General features: G+C 36.5%; 1 protein-coding gene across 2 annotated transcripts in view; it reads left to right on the top strand.

The window, feature by feature from the left end:
* EMB (embigin) overlaps positions 1-24,711 on the top strand; it is a 46,837-nt gene extending 22,126 nt beyond the window's left edge. For both annotated transcript variants that reach the window (XM_068532677.1, XM_068532674.1), the window contains exons 3-9: positions 1,903-2,089; positions 2,321-2,409; positions 17,015-17,142; positions 19,698-19,977; positions 20,770-20,803; positions 23,121-23,175; positions 23,762-24,711. In XM_068532677.1, coding sequence (XP_068388778.1) covers positions 1,903-2,089; positions 2,321-2,409; positions 17,015-17,142; positions 19,698-19,977; positions 20,770-20,803; positions 23,121-23,175; positions 23,762-23,779 — 791 coding nt within the window. In that variant the 3' untranslated portion in view covers positions 23,780-24,711. The remainder of the gene's footprint in view (positions 1-1,902; positions 2,090-2,320; positions 2,410-17,014; positions 17,143-19,697; positions 19,978-20,769; positions 20,804-23,120; positions 23,176-23,761) is intronic.
* Positions 24,712-25,155: the final 444 nt, after the last annotated feature.

Genomic DNA, 25,155 nt, shown 5'->3' with positions numbered 1-25,155 from the left:
TCTTAAGAAATTGGCTAACGAAGTAAGTTTATTTGACAGACATTAGACAGGACTGTTTTAAGGCTATCATAGAGCTAAAGATGAAGTGAGGAAAATTTATAGAAAACAGAAGCTCAGAACCAAATACAGCAGATCTTGAAACATTTTCTCCTATTACTAGTACCTAGTATAATTTCTGCACGTACATATGCTGAAATGTATAAATCCCTTCAGTTTTACTGACTCAATTTTTTTTCCCTGTATAATTGAATTTTGTTAAGGTCTTCCCATAGCTAGGGTTTTTGTTTTGTTTTGTTTTCCTTTTTGGGCATAAAATTCAATTCAGCAATTTTGGAATTACACGAGCAGTTATTTCAAGCATGTGCTCACAAAGCACTTCACACTAGTTGTACTCCACTGTTGGCAAAACTCTGCACGTAGTCATTGCTTAAGGAAGCATTTTTGTGAAGTTTTAAATGTAATTAAAAGTGATGTTATGCTATTTTAAGTTCTGGTTTTTTTCCTTCTACATTTTGGCTCTGCATTCTACTTTTAATGATACTATACTATTGAGCGTGAGCTGGAGAAATGTGTTTATATAATGCAGTGCCCTCTCCCAAACACAGCCCTTTCCTTCCCATTAAAAGTAACCATCACTGTTCTGATTTTTGTATAGTCACTTCCTTGCTTTTTAAAATTGCTTTATTACATAGGTGTATATTCCTGGGGTGCAGTGGTTAAGAATCCGCCTGCCAATGCAGGGGACACGGGTTCGAGCCCTGGTCTGGGAAGATCTCACATGCCGCGGAGCAACTAAGCCCGTGCGCCACAACTACCGAGCCTGTGCTCTAGAGCCCACGTGCCACAACTACTGAAGCCTGAGTGCCTAGAGCCCATGCTCTGCCCCCTTCCACTTTACTTTTTTTTTTTTTTGGACAAGATTACTTCTTAGGTAGTGGGGTGTTCCTCTTCAGGAGACACACAATTCTGTTTTTGATTGCAGTAGTTGATGCAAAATGACTGGATTCATGATTCACCAGGGTTTCCTGCATCATTGTACTGTATGTCTATGATTTCTTCATTTATTTGCTGGAATTCTATAAAGAGAAAGTTATCTTCCTTTATTATTTAGTTACCAGTGGTACATTTAGTATAGGAAGAGCAGTGTGCTTACTTGTTATTTTTTTCTTCATTTACCACTGTTCAAAATTTTAAAAAGCTGGCTCTAAGTTGGATATATATATCAATATCTATATCTACATATTTATATATAGATATATCACCTAATGGCTTTGTACTGATATTTAAAATGCAGTGAAAATTCAGAACTGCAAGATGTTTATTTAAATTCTTCTGTCTCACGACTGTATCTTTATCCCATCCCTACAAATTCTTAAGGAGTAAGAAGACTGGGAATGATAGAATTAGTATATCACACAAACCTACATTACACACAAAACTTTCTTGTAGTAACTACCAATAACATGATTACTGAAAGGAGCTGAAACAGTCACTCCTTTCTCTCCTTACTAGTTTCTGTTAGTTTCTACGGTTGTACTGTTTCTACACTGTCAGAGCACATGGCACTTCTTTAAACAGTACTCTTCCCCCTATATCCTTGTCAGCTAGTGAGTTTAAGCAGATTAAGATCACAGCGTTAGGCTTCTGTGATTCCATTACTGTTGTAACAAAACTTTTCTTCAGCTGTGCCTATGAAAGAAAATAATAAAGGGAACTAAATATATGTTACAGAGGAATAATTCTTCAAAGGAATATTACATTAGGAAACGGTTGATATAGCACTGTTGTTACATTAGGAAACTGCTGATATAGCCCTATTGTTGATTATTTTTTATATCTTGGATTTCCCCTAAACGTAACTTTTACAACATCTTTTTGTTTGTTTCCTTTTGTGGTTAATAGAACATTCCAATATGCCAGTCGAAAAAAATATCACTTTAGAAAGACCTTCTAATATAGAACTCACATGCCAATTCACGACATCTGGAGATTTGAATTCAGTAAATGTGACTTGGAGAAAAGGTGATGAACTACTTGAGAACAATTATCTCATCAATGCAACAGGAAGCATCCTGTATACCCAATACATGTGAGTAAACAAAATTTTAACCTGTATGGCTAGATGAAATTAAATTCTAAATATTTTCCTGACTGAGCATTCTTTCCTTTGCTGTCACTTGAATGTTATGCTAATATTCTAATTTGCACATTTACAAAATTTTTTCATCTTTAAATTTTGATTAACGGCTGAGTCTTTCATTTTCATTAAGGAGAGTTTTTTGAGAACTAAGCCTGTATTAATAACTTAAATTATCTTTAGGTTCACCATCGTTAATAGCGAACAAATGGGAAGTTATTCTTGTTTCTTTGAGGAGAAAAAGGAACAAAGGGGCACATTTAATTTCAAAGGTCAGTACTAATAATTTGTAGAGTAATAACTTTAGCATTATATTCTTAGAATTCTAAATCCTCAAATTTGTTGGGAAGAAAATATCTAGTTTTTGTGCTGAAATAAATCTTTACCATTATGTAAAGGTCTTGGATCTTATGCCATCGTCTAAAATCCTGTTGTGTTCACAAAATAATTGTGGTAAAAAATAAACAAATAAATCCTCAAATTTTAAAATTATTATTACAATACTAAAAATACAGCTGAAAAAAGGCATCATGTGCTTTCTATTGAATCATAAGTGGTGACCTTGAAAATGGAGCTTCACAGTGTCTTCCCAGTGCTCCCTCCCCCAGTTTAAAACACAGGTTTTAGTTTGAAAGACCAGGCTGCCAGGTTATTTGTACCTCTCTTGTAGCAGTTTCTTGAATTTATTTATTTAGTCCTCCAAACTCAGACCTTTTATAATACTCCTCTAGGTGTCTGAGTTATTGCCCTCCTAGACTGTGAGAATATGCTTTGGTGTTCTGTATCAGTGGCTCCAGGACTTGGGATTTTAGGAACCCATAAAATTTAAAAATAATTTGGAGATGCACAAAGGTTGCCTGCTTTTGATTTCATCAAGTAAGGACAAACCCCAGAATGTAATCCACAGTTCTCCCCCATAGGAAAAAATAAACTCAAAGTATTTTACTCTTACCATCATTAAACCAAAACTTTAAAGGTCTCAATCTCATAATAAAGACGTTGTTCAAGTTGGGTAATTATCTTCATGAAAAACCCATATTCTCTGATAGATAAGTGAATGTCACTGTCCCTGCTGGTATTTGGGAAATGCAGTCTGTTGCCATATTAACTATCTTGGGCTTTGCTTCACATTAATTTCCCAGCACACATGAGAAATTGTTTACTTTTTCCTAAAAATTGTGAAATCCAGCTAGCTGCTGTGACAAAATACGAATTCTATCCCCACAGTCCCATCAATAGCAGAATGGCCTGATTCATCATTGCCATGGTTTAAGATGGTCCCCTCCTTAATCCCTCCCTATAGTCCCTCTGCACTCAGACTCATTTCCTTCATGTGGTTTTATAAATATTCCTACTGGGTAAATATAATAAATCCTTGTATTTATGCACTTTGGTCTCTGCAGAGGCAGAAACTATTATCATCTTTTGATTATTTTGATCATGTACATTCTCTTTTAACCTTCTTTCCTCCATTTGCCAAATTTAACCTAGTGAAGGATAGATATATCATATACATTTCCTTCCCTTATTCCTTTTCTTACCTTCCCTTTTCTTTTTCTTTCCTCAGTCTTTTTCTCTTGCCCCTGCCTTGCCATCCTAATGAACTAACTAACAGATACTAAACACATGGACACACATACACACACACAAACACACAATCCTAGTACACATTTTATGTGTCTCCTTTAAATGTGTAAAGAAGGCCTACAGGTCTTGAGGAAATACTCATCAAATCTTGAGGCTCAAAGTGCCTCCAGGAGATTCAACTTTAAAAATTGCTTTTTCCCCTCTTCTAAATAGCACTGTTTTCTAGAAATATGTACTAGTCATGCCTGTTCAAAGTTTAAATATCGAATATATTACACTTTTTCTTATTAGCACTGTTATGATAAATTACTTAAATTATTACTTGGAAGTGATCATTCTAGTCTAGTCTCTAATGTGAAGATTAACAGAAGCATTTTAGTTTTCAGTGTACTAATAAATTTAATGCCAAGTAGTCTTAAAGAAGGCCTCTTGATCTGTATCTATTTTGAGTAACTAGGTTGACGCTGGCTGGTGTCAGAAGCACCTACACAAGGTCTAGGTTTGAAATCAAGTGCTTGAGGAATGCAAAGAGCCACTGAATATTTACTTTTTTGCTTTTTATAGTTTTCTTAAAGCAGTTTAGTTCAGTTTATTTGTTTTAAATGCCCACTTAACAATGTAACTTTTAAGTATGTACTATATCTTAAAGATTTTTATACAATTAATAAGTTGGGCCCTCCCAGATTTTCTTTGGTAAAATAATAATTCTCTTTAATTTATCTAAGTTGAATATTGCTTGGAGGAATCATTTCATTTGAGTACAATTTAAAGGCATCTGCAGAACAATTCATATTTTAGTTATTATTTAATTAGATCTTGTAAGGCTTCTAGAATGGTGTATTTTTTTTTTTTTTTTTTACAAATATCCTATTTTACTCTTTCTCCACATGGATTGCTTATGGCTTTTCCTAAGAAGAGGATTATCTTTTCAATTGAGTGTGGATGAAAAGCCTGTTTTATCCTCCCTTTAAAATTGAGCCAAAAAAATAAATTCTGCTATTGATCACATGAGTCAACTAAAGTGCGTGAGCGTGAGTCCTCAGAACAATTTATCAGCAAAGTCCCTCCTTCTGCCTTTATGGGAACTGGTTGATTTATTACTACAAGATTATAAAAGGGCCTCAACATCACTGATTAGTACAGTGTGGAAAAACCTGCTGACTTTGTGTGTTTGGCTGTTGATGACAGTACAGGGGAGAAAGCAAAAGTCACACTGGAAGCTTGCAACTGCTAATGTCACTGACGGCCTTTCACCAAGAAAGATGGGTGATGGTCTGCAATGTTTTTTAGTAGTAGGTCAAATATTCTGAGGTAGATGCTGAAAATTTCTATAATAACCATCAATGTTAAAATCTCTTAGTAAAAAGATGCAGAAACTTAGTTGGTAAAGCATAAGTAATAGGACATAGAACTTCTTGGAAGACATGGTGAGATTCTGATAGTACCAAGTGCTATGAAACCTGCCTTGGCCCAGCCATCTGTCCTCACTGGGAAGCATCCAAGGAGTCAAATGGAAGAGCAGAGTAATAGAATCAGTTTGAACTTAAGCTTCACACCCCAGTGCTAAAACCTAGTTAGCTGTCTTTGACTATATGGAAGAATCTTTTTCCTAATTTGATAACACCTAAACATCCTTGAGCCAAAAATGACACAGGCTAATGTTTTCTAGTCCATAAATATGCAAATATAAATCTCTAAGATTTACAACTCCATAGGGTTTTCACTTTCACTGAGTAGTTCCTAGACACGCATCTTCCTAGACACTAGTCTGAATCAGCAATTTCACCATCTTTAAACTTGAATTCTTTCAACCCCAAGATTCTGTGTGTCCTACTTTATCCAGAGTTCCAAAAGGTCAAAAGGACACATTAGAATGCTCTATCACTGTCCTCCTATTCATAAATATTTCTAAACATAAGCAGAAGCCGAGAACCAACTGTTACCTCTGGAGAAGTTTGAACAAATTAATGTTCCACTGTTATCAGCCATATAAAGCATAATAGAGCAGTGTTTAATGTCATCTTGGCCATTAGTTTAGGGCATAGTCAAGGAAACAGAAGAGATGAAAAGAAAATAGAATGTGGGTTTTGTTTCCCTGTGGCATCCCTCAGTCACTGTCAGTTATCTGCAGTTTGTACCCAAATCTTAACAGTTAACTGGGATGGTTTAATAGCATACCCATGTGTTCCTCACCCAAACCTCAAAATACCCAAGATTTTCTTGAAAAGCACCCTTCAGCTACCTGTTATGCTTCCCAAGCCTGTGCCTCTTAGAGGCTTACTGCAGACCAATGTATCTTCTGGCATGTTTTCCCCCTCAAATGTTACCTTTCTTCTACTTTTGATTCTTAGCTTGTGGGTGGATTTCAATATTTTGATCATATTTCAACACACGTTTCCCTGCTGAAGCATGATTTCCAGAAAGAAGCATGCTGAAATTGAGAAACAGCATAGATATCTGGGAGATCGTAAGCTGGGAAAGCAGAAACTGTGCCCTTAACTAGTGCTCAACAAAACCAGTTTTGCGGTCTGCCTTCAAAGCAGTGTTTGTTTTAAGGTGAGCCTAGCCTGGCTCTAGAAGTACTGCACCAGAGCCACACTATCAAAAAGCAGTGCCAAATATGTACATGTTGTACCTCTCCATGTGGAACTCAAGAAGGGTGGCTCTGCTCCATTGGAGGTTTGGAAGGAACCTTGTGGCTTCAGAAAAGAATCCCTATTTTAGCCAAGCTCATATCTCTACTTAATATGCAGGCCTTTAGTTGAGGCCTCTCCTAAAGTAGGGTTGATCTTTCCAAGTGGGACTTTATCCCTCAAGTGCTTGTGTGTTCTCATACTTCATTTAGTAATAAAACCACACCAGATGCTGGGAATATTGGAATGAAGTATGATTAGAAAGTGCTATTAAGCCAATAGTGTTTTGTCAGCAAACCCAAGAACAAGTCCATTCTCACCTGGTCCAATCATTCCTCTTCACAACAAATCTCAAATGTGGAAATATACACAAAACAGAGACACCAAAGAAAAGTAACATCTTATTATTGGCCAGCCTTGGCCACAAACCTCACTGAAATCCTTAGATGGCTTCTTTTTTCTCAGTTAGGTCTTACTAACCTTAAACCAAAGCAGAGTCATCTATTCTTTCACAGTCCAAGCTCAATTTGGTACTTACTACTCTAGATAGGAGGATATACCCTCCTGAACCAGAAGACACATGCTGAGGATGAGGCTGAGTTATTTACATCTCCAAATTCCCAGCCCTAGAAAACAAGACCCAATCTGTGCCCTGGAATATGACCAATCCAGGACTAACTTCCTCTCTAGGACTGGAAAACTGGAGGGTTGAATGAGAGGAGGGAATTTAAAACCAAGATCACCAAGGACTTCTGTCCAGACCACTGCCCAGACTTCTGCTGCCTTCACTTCCAGTGTCTAGTGAGAAAACTAGCTTTACCATAAGAAAAATGAAACAAAATATGATGTTCTGTGGCTCAGCCTAATTTAGGCCTTTAACATTTTGACATTTAAACTTATTGTCTTGTTTTTCAGGAACTTAAAATATAGTTGTTATGTTAATATCTCAGTACGTATGGTCAACCTTTTCTCTTAGATCCTAGAGTTGCTTCCACTTTTCTTATATTGGTTCCTCCATTAGGGTGCTGTCTGGGTCTACAAATGGCCCTGAAGGGGTAGCCGCAGACTGAGGAAATTGAACCGAACTAATTTTTATTATAAAAAACTTATTATAAAAACATGTGTATATTATTTTAAAATTTAGCTCATGGTGTGTCAAAGTATTACTTGCTTTATTCTTGCCTTTTCTTATTAAATCCAGTACGTGGTGAATGGGCTATTTCCTTTTTATTCTTAGGTTTTATAATAATATGTAAAGTTACTATTGCATTTGTTCTTTCTGCTCCATATACTACATAGGTCTGGAAACAATTTCTTTTTAACTTTTAACCGATTTCATTTCTTTTTATGGTAAGGAGCGGTAATTAGGTCCCCTGATTGAAATTGTTCTAATTTATACTTAAATTGTAATCCTTATACAAACTCTTTTTTTTTTCTTTTTTTTTTTTGCTCACAACTCACACACACACACTGTATTATATTTTTACAAGAGATAAATAAACTGACACCAAGCATTGTAAATGGATGATCTCAACAAAAGCAACAATGATTTCAATTACCACACATGAAACACACTCATACTATGTCATAATATTGACATTCAGTCCAGCAATCCTCCACTGTAACAGCTCCTTTACTTTGCAGTGAAAATTGATTTGTATATTTTTTGCCTCTGAGTCCTTGTGGGATTTTTGCTTTGTTTTTTTCATTCAAACAGAAAGTCACAAAAATTATAATCATCCTCATCAGTTCACTCAGTCCCATGTAATTAATTTTTTTTTTCATCTTGATCTTTTGTTAGCACTTTTATGAATTCATCAGTTTTCCATTAGAGTTCTGAAAATGCTTATTCATTCAGTTCAGCAGTATAGTCAGTTACCAGAAACCTGTACTTGTCAGTCTTTTCCATGAATTCCTTGAATATGAAACCCTTTTATAGGAACATTTTTGAAAAGCATCAGAGTACACCCAGAACTGTCTGTAAATGACAAAAGACTTAAAAATGACCACGGTTAAAGATTTGATGAAAGTTCATAATAATGCAATTGACAAGGAAATTTAGTTATTTCTGAGATATACATTTTAAAGTAATAACTAGAATTATGACTCATAACATTATACCAGAACATACAAGATTTTTAGAAATTTCATGTAATGTCTGAAACATTTATATTAACATATTTCCATACAAATAACCCAAAGAAAGTTTAATATTAGTTGTTTTTTTGTTTGTTTTTTTATACTGCAGGCTCTTACTAGTCATCAATTTTATACACATCAGTGTATACACTCAATCCCAATCGCCCAATTCAACACACCACCATCCCCACCCCACCGTGGTTTTCCCCCCTTGGTGTCCATACGTCTGTTCTCTATATCTGTGTCTCAACTTCTGCCTGGCAAACTGGTTCATCTGTACCATTTTTCTAGGTTCCATATATATGCGTTAATATACGATATTTGTTTTTCTCTTTCTGACTTACTTCACTCTGTATGACAGTCTCTAGATCCATCCACATCTCAACAAATGACTCAATTTCGTTCCTTTTTATGGCTGAGTAATATTCCATTGTATATATGTACCACATCTTCTTTATCCATTCGTCTGTCGACGGGCATTTTGGTTGCTTCCATGACCTGGCTATTGTAAATAGAGCTGCAATGAACATTGGGGTGCATGTGTCTTTTTGAATTATGGTTTTCTCTGGGTATATGCCCAGTAGTGGGATTCCTGGATCATATGGTAATTCTATTTTTAGTTTTTTAAGGAACCTCCATACTGTTCTCCATAGTGGCTGTATCAATTTACATTCCCACCAACAGTGCAAGAGGGTTCCCTTTTCTCCACACCCTCTCCAGCATTTGTTGTTTGTAGATTTTCTGATGATGCCCATTCTAACTGGTGTGAGGTGATACCTCATTGTAGTTTTGATTTGCATTTCTCTAATAATTAGTGATGTTGAGCATCTTTTCATGTGCTTCTTGGCCATCTGTATGTCTTTGGAGAAATGTCTATTTAGGTCTTCTGCCCATTTTTGGATTGGGTTGTTTGTTTCTTTAATATTGAGCTGCATGAGCTGTTTATATATTTTGGAGATTAACCCTTTGTCTGTTGATTCCTTTGCAAATATTTTCTCCCATTCTGAGGGTTGTCTTTTCGTCTTGTTTACGGTTTCCTTTGCTGTGCAAAAGCTTTGAAGTTTCGTTAGGTCCCATTTGTTTATTTTCATTTTTATTTCCATTACTCTAGGAGGTGAATCAAAAAATATCTTGCTGTGATTTATATCAAAGAGTGTTCTTCTTATGTTTTCCTCTAAGAGTTTTATAGTGTCTGGTCTTACATTTAGGTCTTGAATCCATTTTGAGTTTATTTTTGTGTATGGTGTTAGGGAGTGTTCTAATTTCATTCTTTTACATGTAGCTGTCCAGTTTTCCCAGCACCACTTATTGAAGAGACTGTCTTTTCTCCATTGTATATCTTTGCCTCCTTTGTCATAGATTAGTTGACCATAGGTGCGTGGGTTTATCTGTGGGCTTACTGTCTTGTTCCATTGAACTATGTTTCTGTTTTTGTGCCAGCATCATATTGTCTTGATTACTGTAGCTTTGTAGTATAGTCTTAAGTCAGGGATTCTGATTCCTCCAGCTCCGTTTTTTCCTTCAAAACTGCTTTGGCTATTCGGGGTCTTTTGTGTCTCCATACAAATTTTAAGATGATTTGTTCTAGTTCTGTAAAAAAGGCCATTGGTAATTTGATAGGGATTGCATTGAATCTGTAGATTGCTTTGGGTAGTATAGTCATTTTCACAATAGTGATTCTTCCAATCCAAGAACATGGTATATCTCTCCATCTGTTGGTGTCATCTTTAATTTCTTTCATCAGTGTCTTATAGTTTTCTGCATACAGATCTTTTGTCTCCCTCAGTAGGTCTATTCCTAGGTATTTTATTCTTTTTGTTGCAGTGGTAAATGGGAGTGTTTCGATAATTTCCCTTTCACATTCTTCATCATTAGTGTATAGGAATGCAAGAGATTTCTGTGCATTAATTTTGTATCCTGCAACTTTACCAAATTCATTGATTAGCTCTAGTAGTTTTCTGGTGGCATTTTTAGGATTCTCTATGTATAGTATCATGTCATCTGCAAACAGTGACAGTTTCACTTCTTCTTTTCCAATTTGTATTCCTTTTATTTCTTTTTCTTCTCTGATTGCTGTGGCTAGGGCTTCCAAAACTATGTTGAATAACAGTGGTGAGAGTGGACATCCTTGTCTCGTTCCTGATCTTAGGGGAAATGCTTTCAGTTTTTCACCATTGAGAGTGATGTTTGCTGTGGGTTTGTCATATAGGGCCTTTATTATGTTGAGGTAGGTTCCCTCTATGCCCACTTTCTGGAGAGTTTTTATCATAAATGGGTGTTCAATTTTGTCAAAAGCTTTTTCTGTATCTATTGAGATGATCATATGGTTTTTCTTCTTCAATTTGTTAATATGGTGTATCACATTGATTGATTTGCATATATTGAAGAATCCTTGCATCCCTGGGATAAATCCCACTTGATCATGGTGTGTGATCCTTTTAATGTGTTGTTGGATTCTGTTTGCTAGTATTTTGTTGAGAATTTTTGCATCTATATTCACCAGTGATATTGGTCTGTAATTGTCTTTTTTTGCAGTATCTTTGTCTGGTTTTGCTATCAGGGTGATGGTGGCCCCATAGAATGAGTTTGGGAGTGTTCCTTCCTCTGCAATTTTCTGGAAGAGTTTCAGAAGGATGGGTGTTAGCTCTTCTCTAAATGTTTGATAGAATTCACCTGTGAAGCCATCTGGTCCTGGACTTTTGTTTCTTGGAAGATTTTTAATCACAGTTTCAATTTCATTACTTGTGATTGGTCTGTTCATATTTTCTGTTTCTTCCTGGTTCAGTCTTGGAAGGTTATACCTTTCTAAGAATTTGTCCATTTCTTCCAGGTTGTCCATTTTATTGGCATAGAGTTGCTTGTAGTAGTCTCTTAGGATGCTTTGTATTTCTGTGGTGTCTGTTGTAACTTCTCCTTTTTCACTTCTAATTTTATTGATTTGAGTCCTCTGCCTCTTTGTCTTGATGAGTCTGGCTAATGGTTTATCAATTTTGTTTATCTTCTCAAAGAACCAGCTTTTAGTTTTATTGATCTTTGCTATTGTTTTCTTTGTTTCTCTTTCATTTATTTCTGCTCTGGTCTTTATGATTTCTTTCCTTCTGCAAACTTTGGGTTTTGTTTGTTCTTCTTTCTCTAGTTCCTTTAGGTGTAAGGTTAGATTGTTTACTTGAGATTTTTCTTGTTTCTTGAGGTAGGCTTGTATAGCTATAAACTTCCCTCTTAGAACTGCTTTTGCTGCATCCCATAGGTTTTGGATCGTCGTGTTTTCATTGTCATTTGTCTCTAGGTATTCTTTGACTTCTTCAGTGATCTCTTGGTTATTTAGTAACGTATTGTTTAGCCTCCATGTGTTTGTGTTTTTTAAGGTTTTTTTCCCTGTAATTCATTTCTAATCTCATAGTGTTGTGGTCAGAAAAGATGCTTGATATGATTTCAATTTTCTTAAATTTACTGAGGCTTGATTTGTGACCCAAGATGTGATCTATCCTGGAGAATGTTCCGTGTGCACTTGAGAAGAAAGTGTAATCTGCTGTTTTTGGATGGAATGTCCTATAAATATCAATTAAATCTATGTGGCCTATTGTGTCATTTAAAGCTTTTGTTTCCTTATTTATTTTCATTTTGGATGATCTGTCCATTGGTGTAAGTGAGGTGATAAAGTCCCCCACTATGATTGTGTTACTGTCGATTTCCTCTTTTATAGCTGTTAGCAGTTGCCTTATGTATTGAGGTGCTCCTATGTTGGGTGCATATATATTTATAATTGTTATATCTTCTTCTTCGACTGATCCCTTGATCATTATGTAGTGTCCTTCTTTGTCTCTTGTAACATTCTTTACTTTAAAGTCTATTTTATCTGATATGAGTATAGCTACTCCAGCTTTCTTTTGATTTCCATTTGCATGGAATATCTTTTTCCATCCCCTCACTTTCAGTCTGTTTGTGTCCCTAGGTCTGAAGTGGGTCTCTTGTAGACAGCATATATATGGGTCTTGTTTTTGTATCCATTCAGCAAGCCTGTATCTTTTGGTTGGAGCATTTAATCCATTCATGTTTAAGGTAATTATTGACATGTATGTTCCTATGACCATTTTCTTAATTGTTTTGGGTTTGTTTTTGTAGGTCCTTTTCTTCTCGTGTTTCCCACTTAGAGAAGTTCCTTTAGCATTTGTTGTAGAGCTGGTTTGGTGGTGCTGAATTCTCTTAGCTTTTGCTTGCCTGTAAAGCTTTTGATTTCTCCATTGAATTTGAATGAGATCCTTGCTGGGTAGAGTAATCTTAGTTGTAGGTTCTTCCCTTTCATCACTTTAAGTATATCATGCCACTCCCTTCTGGCTTGTAGAGTTTCTGCTGAAAAATCAGCTGTTAACCTTATGGGAGTTTCCTTGTATGTTATTTTTCATTTTTCCCTTGCAGCTTTCAATAATTTTTCTTTGTCTTTAATTTTTGCCAGTTTGATTACTATGTGTCTCGGCGTGTTTCTCCTTGGGTTTATCCTGTATGGGACTCTTTGTGCTTCCTGGACTTGGGTGGCTATTTCCTTTCCCATGTTAGGGAAGTTTTCGACTATATTCTCTTCAAATATTTTCTCTGGTCCTTTCTCTCTCTCTTCTCCTTCTGGGACCCCTATAATGTGAATGTTGTTGCATTTAATGTTGTCCCAGAGGTCTCTTAGGCTGTCTTCATTTCTTTTCATTCTTTTTTCTTTAGTCTGTTCCGCAGCAGTGAATTCCACCATTCTGTCTTCCAGGTCACTTATCCATTCTTCTGCCTCAGTTATTCTGCTATTGATTCCTTCTAGTATAGTTTTCATTTCAGTTATTATATTGTTCACCTGTGTTTTTTTGTTCTTTAATTCTTCTAGGTCTTTGTTAAACATTTCTTGCACCTTCTCGATCTTTGCCTCCATTCTTTTTCTGAGGTCCTGGATCATCTTCACTATCATTATTCTGAATTCTTTTTCTGGAAGCTTGCCTATCTCCACTTCATTTAGTTGTTTTCCGGGGTTTTATCTTGTTCCTTCATCTGGTACATAGCTCTCTGCCTTTTCATCTTGTCTATCTTTCTGTGAATATGGTTTTTGTTCCACAGGCTGCAGGATTGTAGTTCTTCTTGCTTCTGCTGTCTGCCCTCTGGTGGATGAGCCTATCTAAGTGGCTTGATGGGTGGGACTGGTGGTGGGTAGAGCTGACTGTTGCTCTGGTGGGCAGAGCTCAGTAAAACTTTAATCCACTTGACTGTTGATGGGTGGGGGCTGGGTTCCCTCCCTGTTGGTTGCTTGGCCTGAGGCAACCCAACACTGGAGCCTACCTGGGCTCTTTGGTGGGGCTAATGACAGACTCTGGGAGGGCTCATGCCAAGAAGTACTTCCCAGAACTTATGCTGCCAGTGTCCTTGTCCCCACGGTGGGCCACAGCCCACCACCCCCCCAGGAGACCCTCCAACACTAGCAGGTAGGTCTGGTTCAGTCTCCCCTGGGGTCACTGCTCCTTCCCCTGGGTCCCAATGCGCACACTACTTTGTGTGTGCCCTCCAAGAGTGGAGTCTCTGTTTCCCCCAGTCCTGTCGAAGTCATGCAATCAGTTCCCACTAGGCTTCGAAGTCTGATTCTCTAGGAATTCCTCCTCCCGTTGCTGGACCCCCAGGTTGGGTTGCCTGATGTGGGGCTCAGAACCTTCACTCCAGTGGGTGGACGTCTGTGGTATAAGTGTTCTCCAGTCTGTGAGTCACCCACCCGCCAGTTATGGGATTTGATTTTACTGTGATTGCGCCCCTCCTACCGTCTCATTGTGGCTTCTCCTTTGTCTTTGGATGTGGGGTATCTTTTTTGGTGAGTTCCAGTGTCTTCCTGTCGATGACTGTCGAGCAGCTAGTTGTGATTCTGGTGTTCTCGCAAGAGGGAGTGAGAGCATGTCCTTCTACTCTGCCATATTGGTTCCTCTCCACAAACTCTTATTCATCTGATTTAGCCAAGGACTTGCATAAGTGTTTCAAGCAGCAGAATTTGTTTTACAGCTTCACTGAAAAGTTTTTTAATATATGTTATTAAAGGATGGATTGGTGCCATCTCCAGCATCTCAAAGCTACTGTTTCTTCATTCTTCTGGGCCTTGTCTCCTGTGAATTCATCTTTTATTTTTCATCATTTTAATCTCTTTTAATTGCCTTTCTCAGATGGGCTGGGTGTTCTGTAAATGGCTCAGTTTGGACCCTTTTCCACATTTGGGGGTGTTTTTATACATTCCTATGGTTCTGAGATGAATTTAGGTGAATTGCCAGTTCTCCTTTTATTCTGTGTCTTATTTCTTCTCTGCTCCACATGGCCAGCTGGCCTAGAAATCATTCTTGCACATGACAATAATCCATGCCATTAAGCTGGCTAATGTAGGAAGGCCGTGGGCATTACAAATTGTACGAAAACTCAATTAAGAAAAGCAACACCAGTACATGATGACAACAAAAGTTTGAATTTTGTGGTGTTTACTCTACACCAAGCCCTTTATATATTGTGTTCCTGTACTTAATTCTTTACAGTAACATTGTAGAAGGGTATGACCAACCTATGTCCTCAACACTAGTAACACTGAAGCTATAATTCTAATTCAAATATTTCCTGGACCCAAATCTTATATGTTTGTCACATCATTGTCTCATTGTGCTAACTACTTCAAATGCTCATTGACCTTTGAAATGGACACATATTAACCACATTTCCCTTAGTGTCCCTCAGCCTAATGGTGACCAATAAGGAGTGTGGGACACTAGTAGCCATTCAAAAGGAGTGTTCAGAATATCCTCTGGCAAGGTCAGCTCACCAATTTCTTCTGGCTGGGATGACTTCAGTCATGCCAGTCACATGTGTTCACTTCTCTCCTACCTCAGGAGTACCCTAGTGGTACCTTACTAGGTGCTCATAAACTATTAGTGGGATGATTATAAATTCTGATGGGCAGTTCACATCTTTGGGTAATGTAAAATTGTAGATCATTCAATTTTATCAAAACATATTTCCTTGGTTATGAAAAGTATGAGAACCGTTGACTTATAGATTGCTCTGTCTTATGATTTATACTTTCAGTGGTGATATACCTTCCTTATTTGCATCTCTTTATTATTAGCAGTGCCTCATTCAACACTCTGCTGGTCAGCATTGCTGATGAAGGAGGGGGTGATATGTGCAATTGTATTTAGGGCCACATTAAACCATAAGGAAAACTGAAGACTTCCGACACTCATCACTAACATTAATCACCTAAAGACAGAATCTGTGAAGAAATCCAACCCTATTTTTACCCCTATACAAGTGATTATAGAAGTCAGAATTTCTTTTCCAGTTATTACCAATTATTTCCCCCTTCCTCATCTTTACAATTCATACATCCAGCAAATGCCCAATATTCTTCTGGTAGTAGAAAGCCAAGAGTGTTTAGAAAATGTATTTAATCTGGAAACCTAATTTTAGCAATTAAAATTGATCTTTCCATTTTCCACCCTGACCCTCCCCAAAATAAAATCTAAAAATAGGATAACAAGTGAATAGCAAACAGTACCTATAAAATTTGTCAACACAGTATTAAAAATTTAGACATTGTCTCTCTGCTGGCAAACCAAAAAAACAAAAAGGAAAAACAAAACACAAAACCTGCTAAAATTAGTAAAGGAAAAAAAAAAATCAACAAAAGTCATCTTTGTTGATAAGTCTGTCTCCCATAAAAGTGTACATTTTATAATACATCCTTTGAGGTCAATCAGAAGGAACTGATTTCATCATGGAAGCTGCTAGTTGGCTTTTTATTGCTTTGCTTATGTTCTTATGCTTTAATTTTCTTTACCAAGTTATTCATAGCCTTAAAACTTAATTTTTCTAAATTCAGTGCTCATTTTTATTTTTACTAATGGCATCTGCTTCAAACTTTAAGAAATTTATCACGATGAATATTAGTTTTTGTTTTTTTCCTACAAAACCACATGAAAGTGTTTTTTATCTCATTTTCTTTCCTATTCTGTTCTCTTTCTCTTAAATTTCCTTTGCTCCTTTCTCATCTTCCCATCTTCTCCAACTCTTTTCATAAATCTGTGTCAAATAAAAATTTTAAATCCTGAAAATTTTGTCTCCTCACTAGAGTGCCATTTAAGGGTAAACTTTGAAAAAATATTTGCTCTAACGTAACTTAGTAGGTGGGAAGAAAGAATAGTCTTGAAAACATGAAGTTTCTTTCTTATCCAAAGCATGTAACAGTCTATTACAATACTTGTAATTGTTATTGGCTCAATAATAGAAGACCTTCCTTCTGTTTCTATATTACTGACAATTATATTGCACCATCTACCTACTACAACTATACGTCCTAACTATAGTTAACTATACTGTAAATTAGTTCATTTTATATAGAACTAAAACTACAGAAATTAAAATCATATATTAGTGAAAAAATGAAAAGAGAAATTATATTCAACTTGAATACATTCCCCCTATTCAAACTCTTTCAGTAACATACATTTCTCTCCATTTTTCTTAGTCCCTGAACTTCATGAAAAAAAGAAACCGTTGATCACTTATGTAGGGGATTCAGTTGTCTTGATGTGTAAATGTCAAGACTGTTTTCCTTTAAATTGGACCTGGTACAGTAGTAATGGGAGTGTACAGGTAAGACCATATTTCTTTGACTTGAAGAAAACAAAATAAAAACTTTTATTTAATAATAAGATTATAATACACTCACAGTTCTTAGGAATATTTATACTTCTGTTATCTTGTTCCTTAATATGTGTTCATGAAGAAAGAACAGTGATGAATGGAGCTGTCATTTGGTGTTTTTAGCATATTACATTATACATCTGAAGATACTCTTAATGTTTCATTAGGTGGTACTTTGTTTTTTAGATTTAGCAATTTATTAAAATTCTATGAAAGGAAGTTACAATTCATTTTTAGTTGACAAGTTTAGATATAACCCCAACAAAAAAGATTCTTTTTTTTCTTATCATTTCATGAGAGTAACTAGAAAAAAGAAAGGGAGTTTTCTTTTCCTGCTTCTGTCTCTGGAAACATTTGTGATAGAATGCAATACACTGGCAGCATCTGAGAAAAGAATGAAAATTTGGTAACTTAAACTCAGGTTTTAGGTTCTTTTAGTGTCACTGACCTCTTTTGGACTTCCAGAGACCTAAGGGAAGCCAAATACTTTAAATTCCTGTTAAAGAATTAATGGCTTTTCAAAGAGCTGATATTAAGAAAAACATGAGTACTTAAGAAATCATTTCTGGTTTTCTTCCTCCCAAATAGCCTCTAATAGCAGGGAAATTTAGGACATTGTCCTTTAGGGGACACCCTTTTATTGCCCTGGTGCTAATGAGCATTGAATGAAGTCTTGTAAAGGCAATTCTAGAAGGAACGGTATGAGACAGTGTAGATCTTAGTGAAATATTAAATTCCTTCTTAGACAATATTGATGCTATCGTAGACTGTTGACGATGACAGAGGGAAGGACTTAAAAGGGTGAGTTACTGATTCTGTGATTGGTTTGAGTTTTCAAAGAGATAGCTCCAAATCACTTAAACTATTAATATTTGTACTTATCTTGTTATTGATGATTAGGAAAGGCAATCATTTTGTGTATGGAAATATTTTTAAAGAGCATGTAAATTTGTAAAAACAAGTAACAGACATAGTTTTTGAATTACATAGCCTAATTTATTTATGCATATGTGATACTAGACAAAAAAAAGCTTGTCTAATTATATTAAACTTTTAGAATGTAGTCTGTGCTTCTCTCCATTTGCTATGCTAAGTTTCTCTCAATTTGGCCCTAAGCATGGGTTATATTAGGATATAAGAAAAGTGCAGGGAAGAGGGTGCAAAGTCAAAACTTTAGGTCAAGTGTTTTTTCAAAAAGTAGGCGAACCATCTGCATCAGACTCACCTGGGGCACCTATTAAACATGCAGTACTTTGATTTATCAGCTCTGAGTTAGAGAGAGTACATTTGTAACAAGCATCACAGGCAATGCTGTGCACAGTGAGCCAGGTTGCTATAATTTCTTTGGCAAATAATAAACTCACAGACAGTTCTTCATCAGATAACCTCCAAGAATATTTGTAGGCAAATTAGCATTTACTGAGCAGTGCAGTTGAGTGATAGAGCAACAAAGGCATCAAATGGCCTGAGAATAAAATTCAATTTAAATGGATTAAATAAATCAGCCACCAGATAGCTTAGTATGGATCTTAAAAGGCTGAGGAAAAGCCAGTGAATCTCAGAAGCCAACGTGTCAGAAAGTGAGAGAAATTCAGCTATGAGAAGACAGAAGGTGCGCAGACCACCATGTATACTAGGCTTACAGGGATTTCTACCATTTCTTCTACATCAGCTTCAAAGGCCTGAAGATTTCGTCTTCAGTTCCAGTTTGAGGAACTCCCAATGTCATGAGCCAGTGAACTTCCTTTACAGGAATGATCAGATATAATAGCTTCATTAATTTAATAGTTGATTTAATGAATGTATGCCTGCACTTGTGAAGGAGGAAGTATTTTGAACTAGTCAGGGATTATAGCATGAAACCCGGATGGCTGGAATTTTTCTGTATTTCTAATTCTCATAGAATATTTACCCACGATGACTTGCACACTGTAGTTTCAAACATTCAGTGCTAAGTAGTTAAAGCAAAGTGTACTTTTCCTTTGTTTGCTACCTTTGAAAGATCAAACTATGGTAAGACTTGAGCTCTGTATGTATAACTTCTCACATACTTTAACGTGCCCCCTTCTTTAAAAAATTTATTTATTTATTTTTGGCTGCATTGGATCTTTGTTGCTGCGCGTGTGGTTTCTCTAGTTGCGGCAAGCGGGGTCTACTCTTCGTTGCGGTGCGCGGGCTTCGCATTGCGGTGGCTCCTCTTGTTGTGGAGCACGGGCTCTAGGCGCGCGGGCTCAGTAGGTGTGGCTAGCGGGCCCTAGAACACAGGCTCAGTAGTTGTGGCATACAGGCTTAGTTGCCCTGGCCCAGGGCTTGAACCCCTGTCCCCTGCATTGGCAGGCGAATTCTTAACCACTGTGCCACCAGGGAAGTCCCTAATATGCCCTTTTTCTGGTAAGCAGTTTTCTTGGTACTATCTTGTAGCTTTCACTCGAAACTAGATCACTCAGGACATGTATCTTTTATGCAATATGATAGGAATGGATTTTAATGTCTCCTTCTATTAGGTTCCTGTTGGTGTTCCAATGAACAATAAGTATGTGATCAATGGAAAAAATGCTAATGAAACAAGGCTCAAGATAATGCAACTTTCAGAGGAAGATCAGGGATCTTACTGGTGCCATGCAATATTCCAATTAGGCGAGAGTGAAGAACACATTGAAATTGTCGTGCTGAGTTATTGGGTGCCCCTCAAAGCATTTCTTGGAATAGCTGCTGAGGTGGTTCTTTTAGTGGCTATTATTCTGCTTTGTGAAATGTACACCCAAAAGAAAAAGAAGCACTCAGGTAGGATTTCTTTTTTTTAGATAATTCTCATGTTATGACTTAATCCATTATGGTGGCTTCAGAGAAAAATCTAACTTTTGTTTTTTGTAGTGGTATTTATGTTAATAACAGCGGTGACAGTGAGCTATGAGCTTATACTGATGGTCTTCCTGTGTCAACTTCCTAAAAAATTTTAATGTTAAAATATACCTTTTTTCCCTTTTATTTAGTGTTACTGGGACCAGCACACCAATTAAGTGATATGTGCATTGGTACTGGAATATTAGAAAATTCTGCATTAGCTTAATATAAAAGATCTCAAAGACAAACAATTATTCTTTCATTTAGATAACTCATTTTTAAAAACGTTTTATCAAACATTCTGAAATTCTCATAAAAGACATTGCCTGCCAGCTTTCTGTTTTCATAGCCTGTGCCTGATGGATAACAGACTGAGAAACCAATGGTCCTCTAAGAAAATTTATCTTACATTCTGTATTTTTTCCTGATTTTGTACTAAATTTTTCATAACTTAAATAATTACAAATCAGTCAGTTCTGTTTTTGATGATCCCAGGCACCAGACTATGCCTGATCAAAACTGCAGGCGATTTCGCAAGTCGGGAGAGCAGGGAAGGAGTGGACATGATGGAGGGGCAGCTGTCTGATGGGGCCCATCTCTCTCATTCCACAGCGGGAAAACAGCACAGGCAGTCAGGGGATGTTGAATTCAGGGGAAAATAGAATTGAGCATATATGCTTTGTAAGAATAATAAACCAATCTTAACAGTTAAATTCTTCTTTTGTTACACAGATGATGGGAAGGAATTTGAACAAATTGAACAGCTGTAAGTATTATTTTTTATAGATTAATTTTCACTTGCGTAAAATACAGATAAATATGAAATTAAATAAGATGTTTGCAGTTAGAGGAAAAAAGTACAAGCGTATATAACGTGTGTGTGATTTTCTGCACATGTCCATGTTGTGGTGAAAAATGGCATTTGGCATTTACCTGCATGCAACAGAATCCCCCTCCACCACTTACTTTCACCTCTCTGTGCTTCAGTTTTCTCTTCAACAAAATGGGTTTAATGATATTACTTACCACATAAGGTTTGTGGATTAAATGACTTTCTATGTGTAAAAATCCTTAGCATAGGCTTTGATGCACAGGAGGCACTCAAGAACCATGAGGAGGTATTATTTGTGTAAAGCAATGATTCTCAACCATGGCTATATTTTTGATCACTTAGGATGCTCCTTAAAATTACAGTTACTCAGACCTAACTGGATATCTCGGATCAGAACCTCTGGAATTGGTGCCTGGGCATCTGTATTTCTTTAAAGTGCCTATCACTGATTCTGATTCTCAGAATTCAGTGTTGAAAATCACTGGGCTAGAATTGTGTGTCATTTCATTATTTTTGAAGGAACACAAATTGTGCCATATTTCTGTTACAGTCTCCTTTGTTTAGAGTTGAGCTGAGCATGAGGAGAACTAGGAAGAAAATTACCAGGGATATCATTTGGTTTGGTGAACGTGGGAGTTACTGGATCCACCAAGCCAGAGAACTGACAGTGGAGCCCAGTGAGAGAGGTGCTTAAAGTCCAAGTAACACAGCCAAGGACTGGGGACCAAGAAAATGAGACCAGATTAAAGGAGCCGAAAGAAACCTAGGAAATGGGAGGGCTGAGCAGCTATTACCAACCCAAAATGACACCTGAAGTTTATCTTTTTCAGTCAACAGGGGCTCTGAGGTGTGAGTGCTATAGCCACGGTTAAAAAGCAGGAGTGGGGCGGACAGCTGTCATGCAGATATTCGTAGACATTATTCAAATAGTTATTTTTTACTCAGTTCACACATGGCAGGTAACTTAAATCAACAGGATATGAACTTCTAAATTAAGAGCATAAAATAATGATATCAGGAGTTCCATAACCCCAGATAGGAAAAAAGTGTTGTCTTAGAATCAGAGACTCTCATGGTTGGAAGCAATTTGAACCTCTTTCCGGAGAACTTGGACATCTTGTTTGTATTGATTTGAACATTTTATCTTTCTGGTTCCCATGTATTGATTACCTTTCTTATACTCAGAGTCATATAAAAAACATGACCGTCATGCAGATATTTGAAACAATTACTCCCTTGCCTGGATTCTTTTGTTCTCCCAGCTCAGCCTCCCCAGTGTTTCTATCCAGTCCCTTGCAGTCACATTTCTCATCTTTAGGTTATTTCAGTATCTTTAGATTTAAATCAAGTATCAAGGGCACTTGTACTCATTTAGAGCAACTTTTCACCAATGCTGTTTTTAGAATTTTTAGTTTAGGAGACAAATTTTTCTTTACAGAGAATATTGTTTATCAATACATTTTATATTTGATGCTTATATATGTGTTTAGATACCAGTGATTCATAGAATTTCTTGGTGAAAATGACTTTTAAAAATAGTACAGTACTAAATAAGCATATAACATCAAAACAAGCTAGTCATTTCAAACAGCATTTATCTGATCCACCCAGATATTTAACCCACACAGTTTCACACAGTATTTAACCTACCTGCCCCATCCCCCAAATTTTGAGAAAGCTGATTAGGTGGTTGAATTTATTATCTGGTGGTACTAGTTTAATGAGCTCAAGCCTGCCAATAACATCTAGAAGGGTATTTATTATACACCCCTGTAACCTAGTTTAGTCTTCCTTAAGAATCTGGAGCCCACATTGTGGTCTTACTCTGATACACACTGGGTAGATAAAGAAACATGTTTAACCTCTAATTCAATGTAATAAACATGTTGAATTATAGCACCTGTATCGCACATACTGGCTGAGCTCCTGATTGGCTATTATCTTGCACGTGTCAAAGCAACATATAAGTTAGGCTATATACCCAAGCCTCCACTCATGCCTGGGGAGAAGCAATTCTCCCTCTGCATGAAAGAAACAGGCCTTTGTCACTGTCATCTGTGGCAACAGTTCCGCTCCAAGCAATGGCATACAAATAAAATCAACACTATGAGTAAAACATTTTTAGGAAGAATAAATTCTGTCTGTACTGACCTTTTAAATTTTAACCTGATGGCCATGATATAGATGGTGTACTGACTTAGTTTTATGCAATGTAAACATCTAGCAATTTTCTTTCTTGTTTTCTCTACAGGAAATCAGATGATAGCAATGGTATAGAAAATAATGCCCCCAGGCACAGAAAAAATGTAAGTTGCTTCCAAATGATATTCCAAATAAAAGCTAAAATTCAATATGTATAGGCTATTAATCCATCTACATTTTTTAGTTTTAAAAAGACCTAGTCATTCACTATGTGCTTGGATATGCTTTTTTAAACAATATTATAGGAGAATATACATAGTTACACAAAAATAATCATCTTTTTTCCACCAGAGAACATGTAACAACCAATCTAAAAGTGAATCTATTACACTGCAGATATATATTTTTTCTTTTGTCACCACAGGCTAGTTTCTTTTACAACTTTTTATGTGGTCTTATTTTTTTTCTCTCTCAGTTTTTCTGGATTCTCTTATTTTATTCTCACATATTCCCATATACTTGGTGCTATGAATGAATCAATATTAGCTTATTTTCTTCACTGATTAGAATCAAAATTTTCATATTTCATAAACATTTTTTTCCTTGAGTATTTAGAATAGGAACTGTTGGTTTTGGCAGTAGTTTGGATCACCTCTTCCCAGACATTTTTGCTTTGCTAAAGTGATAATAAGTTATTATAGAATAACCAGGTTATGCTAATTATGTTTCATTATGCTTTATGTAACTCAGGAATCTGTGGGCCAGTGAATGAGAAACATCATGTCAAGAGTCACAGGAAGATGTCAAAGAGTTTGGATCTCAGCTTTGTTTCTGCTTCCTGTTAAGAACACGTGAATTTTTATTTTTAAAAGGATGAAAAGTTTATGCAAGATGCTCAGCAGTAGCTTTGTAAATAATATATGCTATTTCAGATCTAAAGATATATTTTCATTCTATTATTATTTTACATTAAAGCAAGGTAAATTGTATTAAGTATGTTCTATGAGCTGTAACCCAGGACAATTAATTTCATTCTAGTCCTCAAGGGACACACAGAACAGACACCAGCAAAACCAAATAGTACACAGAGCGAATGTCACTCAAGACCTGTTTATAACCAAAGAATTCATTAAAGACAAACCCTTTGCCATTTGTCTTGAAAAGGTTTTTTCCCCAATCATGTTTACTAGGTGTAGAAGTATTTGTAATAATTTTCATGTAAAGTTCATCCTTCAGTCATATTGAAAAAAAGTGTCCTCAAGGGGAAATTAGTACTTTCTACCTTTGTTAATGATGGTTACTCTACAATCTCCATAAGAAAAACATACTTTTCCTACAAAAATATTGGTTTAAGGCAAGAAAATAAAACTATACACTTGCCCCAAATCTCCATCACCACAAAAGCAGATTTCCCAATCTCATTCCACTCATCGCCACTGTTTTCCCACACCAGGCTAAAGTGATTTTTAGTCTTTCTGGAGAACATTTTTTTAAAGCTGTGGGTTTTGGATTTCTTAAGTGACAGCTGGTGTTGACGTTGTAGGGTACAGGTTCACACAGACGGGATGTAGCACTGCTACTGGCATGCTTCCGTGCTTCATGGTTTCCTGGTATCCATGGCTGGCTAAATATCTAAAAATGCATTATTAGTGGTTTATAATACTAATGCCTTTGTCTGAAATCAAGAAGTACTAAAGTAGTTCTACGTTGCTGCCAGTAACTTAGACTTTTCTTTAAAAATAGAATACTTTGTTTCTATTGCATATATAACTGGACTATTTTATAAAAATCACTATAAGTCCAATGAAATCTGAACAGACATGGAAAGTTGTTAATGGTTTTGAATGTACCATTAACATCATATGGCAGGACACTAGGTGAGGTTGAAGACAGTGATGTGAAACCTGCTGGGGGTCCTTGGTGCTGATGAGTCCACTGTCCCCCTGCTCACAGCGCAGCAGCGTTCAGAACAATCACAGGCAAAGAGGGAAGGGTTTGGGATGGGGGCAAAGAACCCATGATCTTGGTGACTAGGGGATTAAAGCTTGAAAAGAGGAGTTCAATTGTTTGAAAAAAATACTTTTTAGACATTTACATGATGTTCTGGCTGAGAAAATTATAATAAAATTCAGGTAGTGAAAAAT

This window comes from Eschrichtius robustus, chromosome 2 (assembly GCF_028021215.1).
Source record: "Eschrichtius robustus isolate mEscRob2 chromosome 2, mEscRob2.pri, whole genome shotgun sequence".
Taxonomy (NCBI): domain Eukaryota; kingdom Metazoa; phylum Chordata; class Mammalia; order Artiodactyla; family Eschrichtiidae; genus Eschrichtius; species Eschrichtius robustus.
Note: the sequence above shows the minus strand (reverse complement) of the source record. Positions and strands in the feature narration are given on the sequence as shown.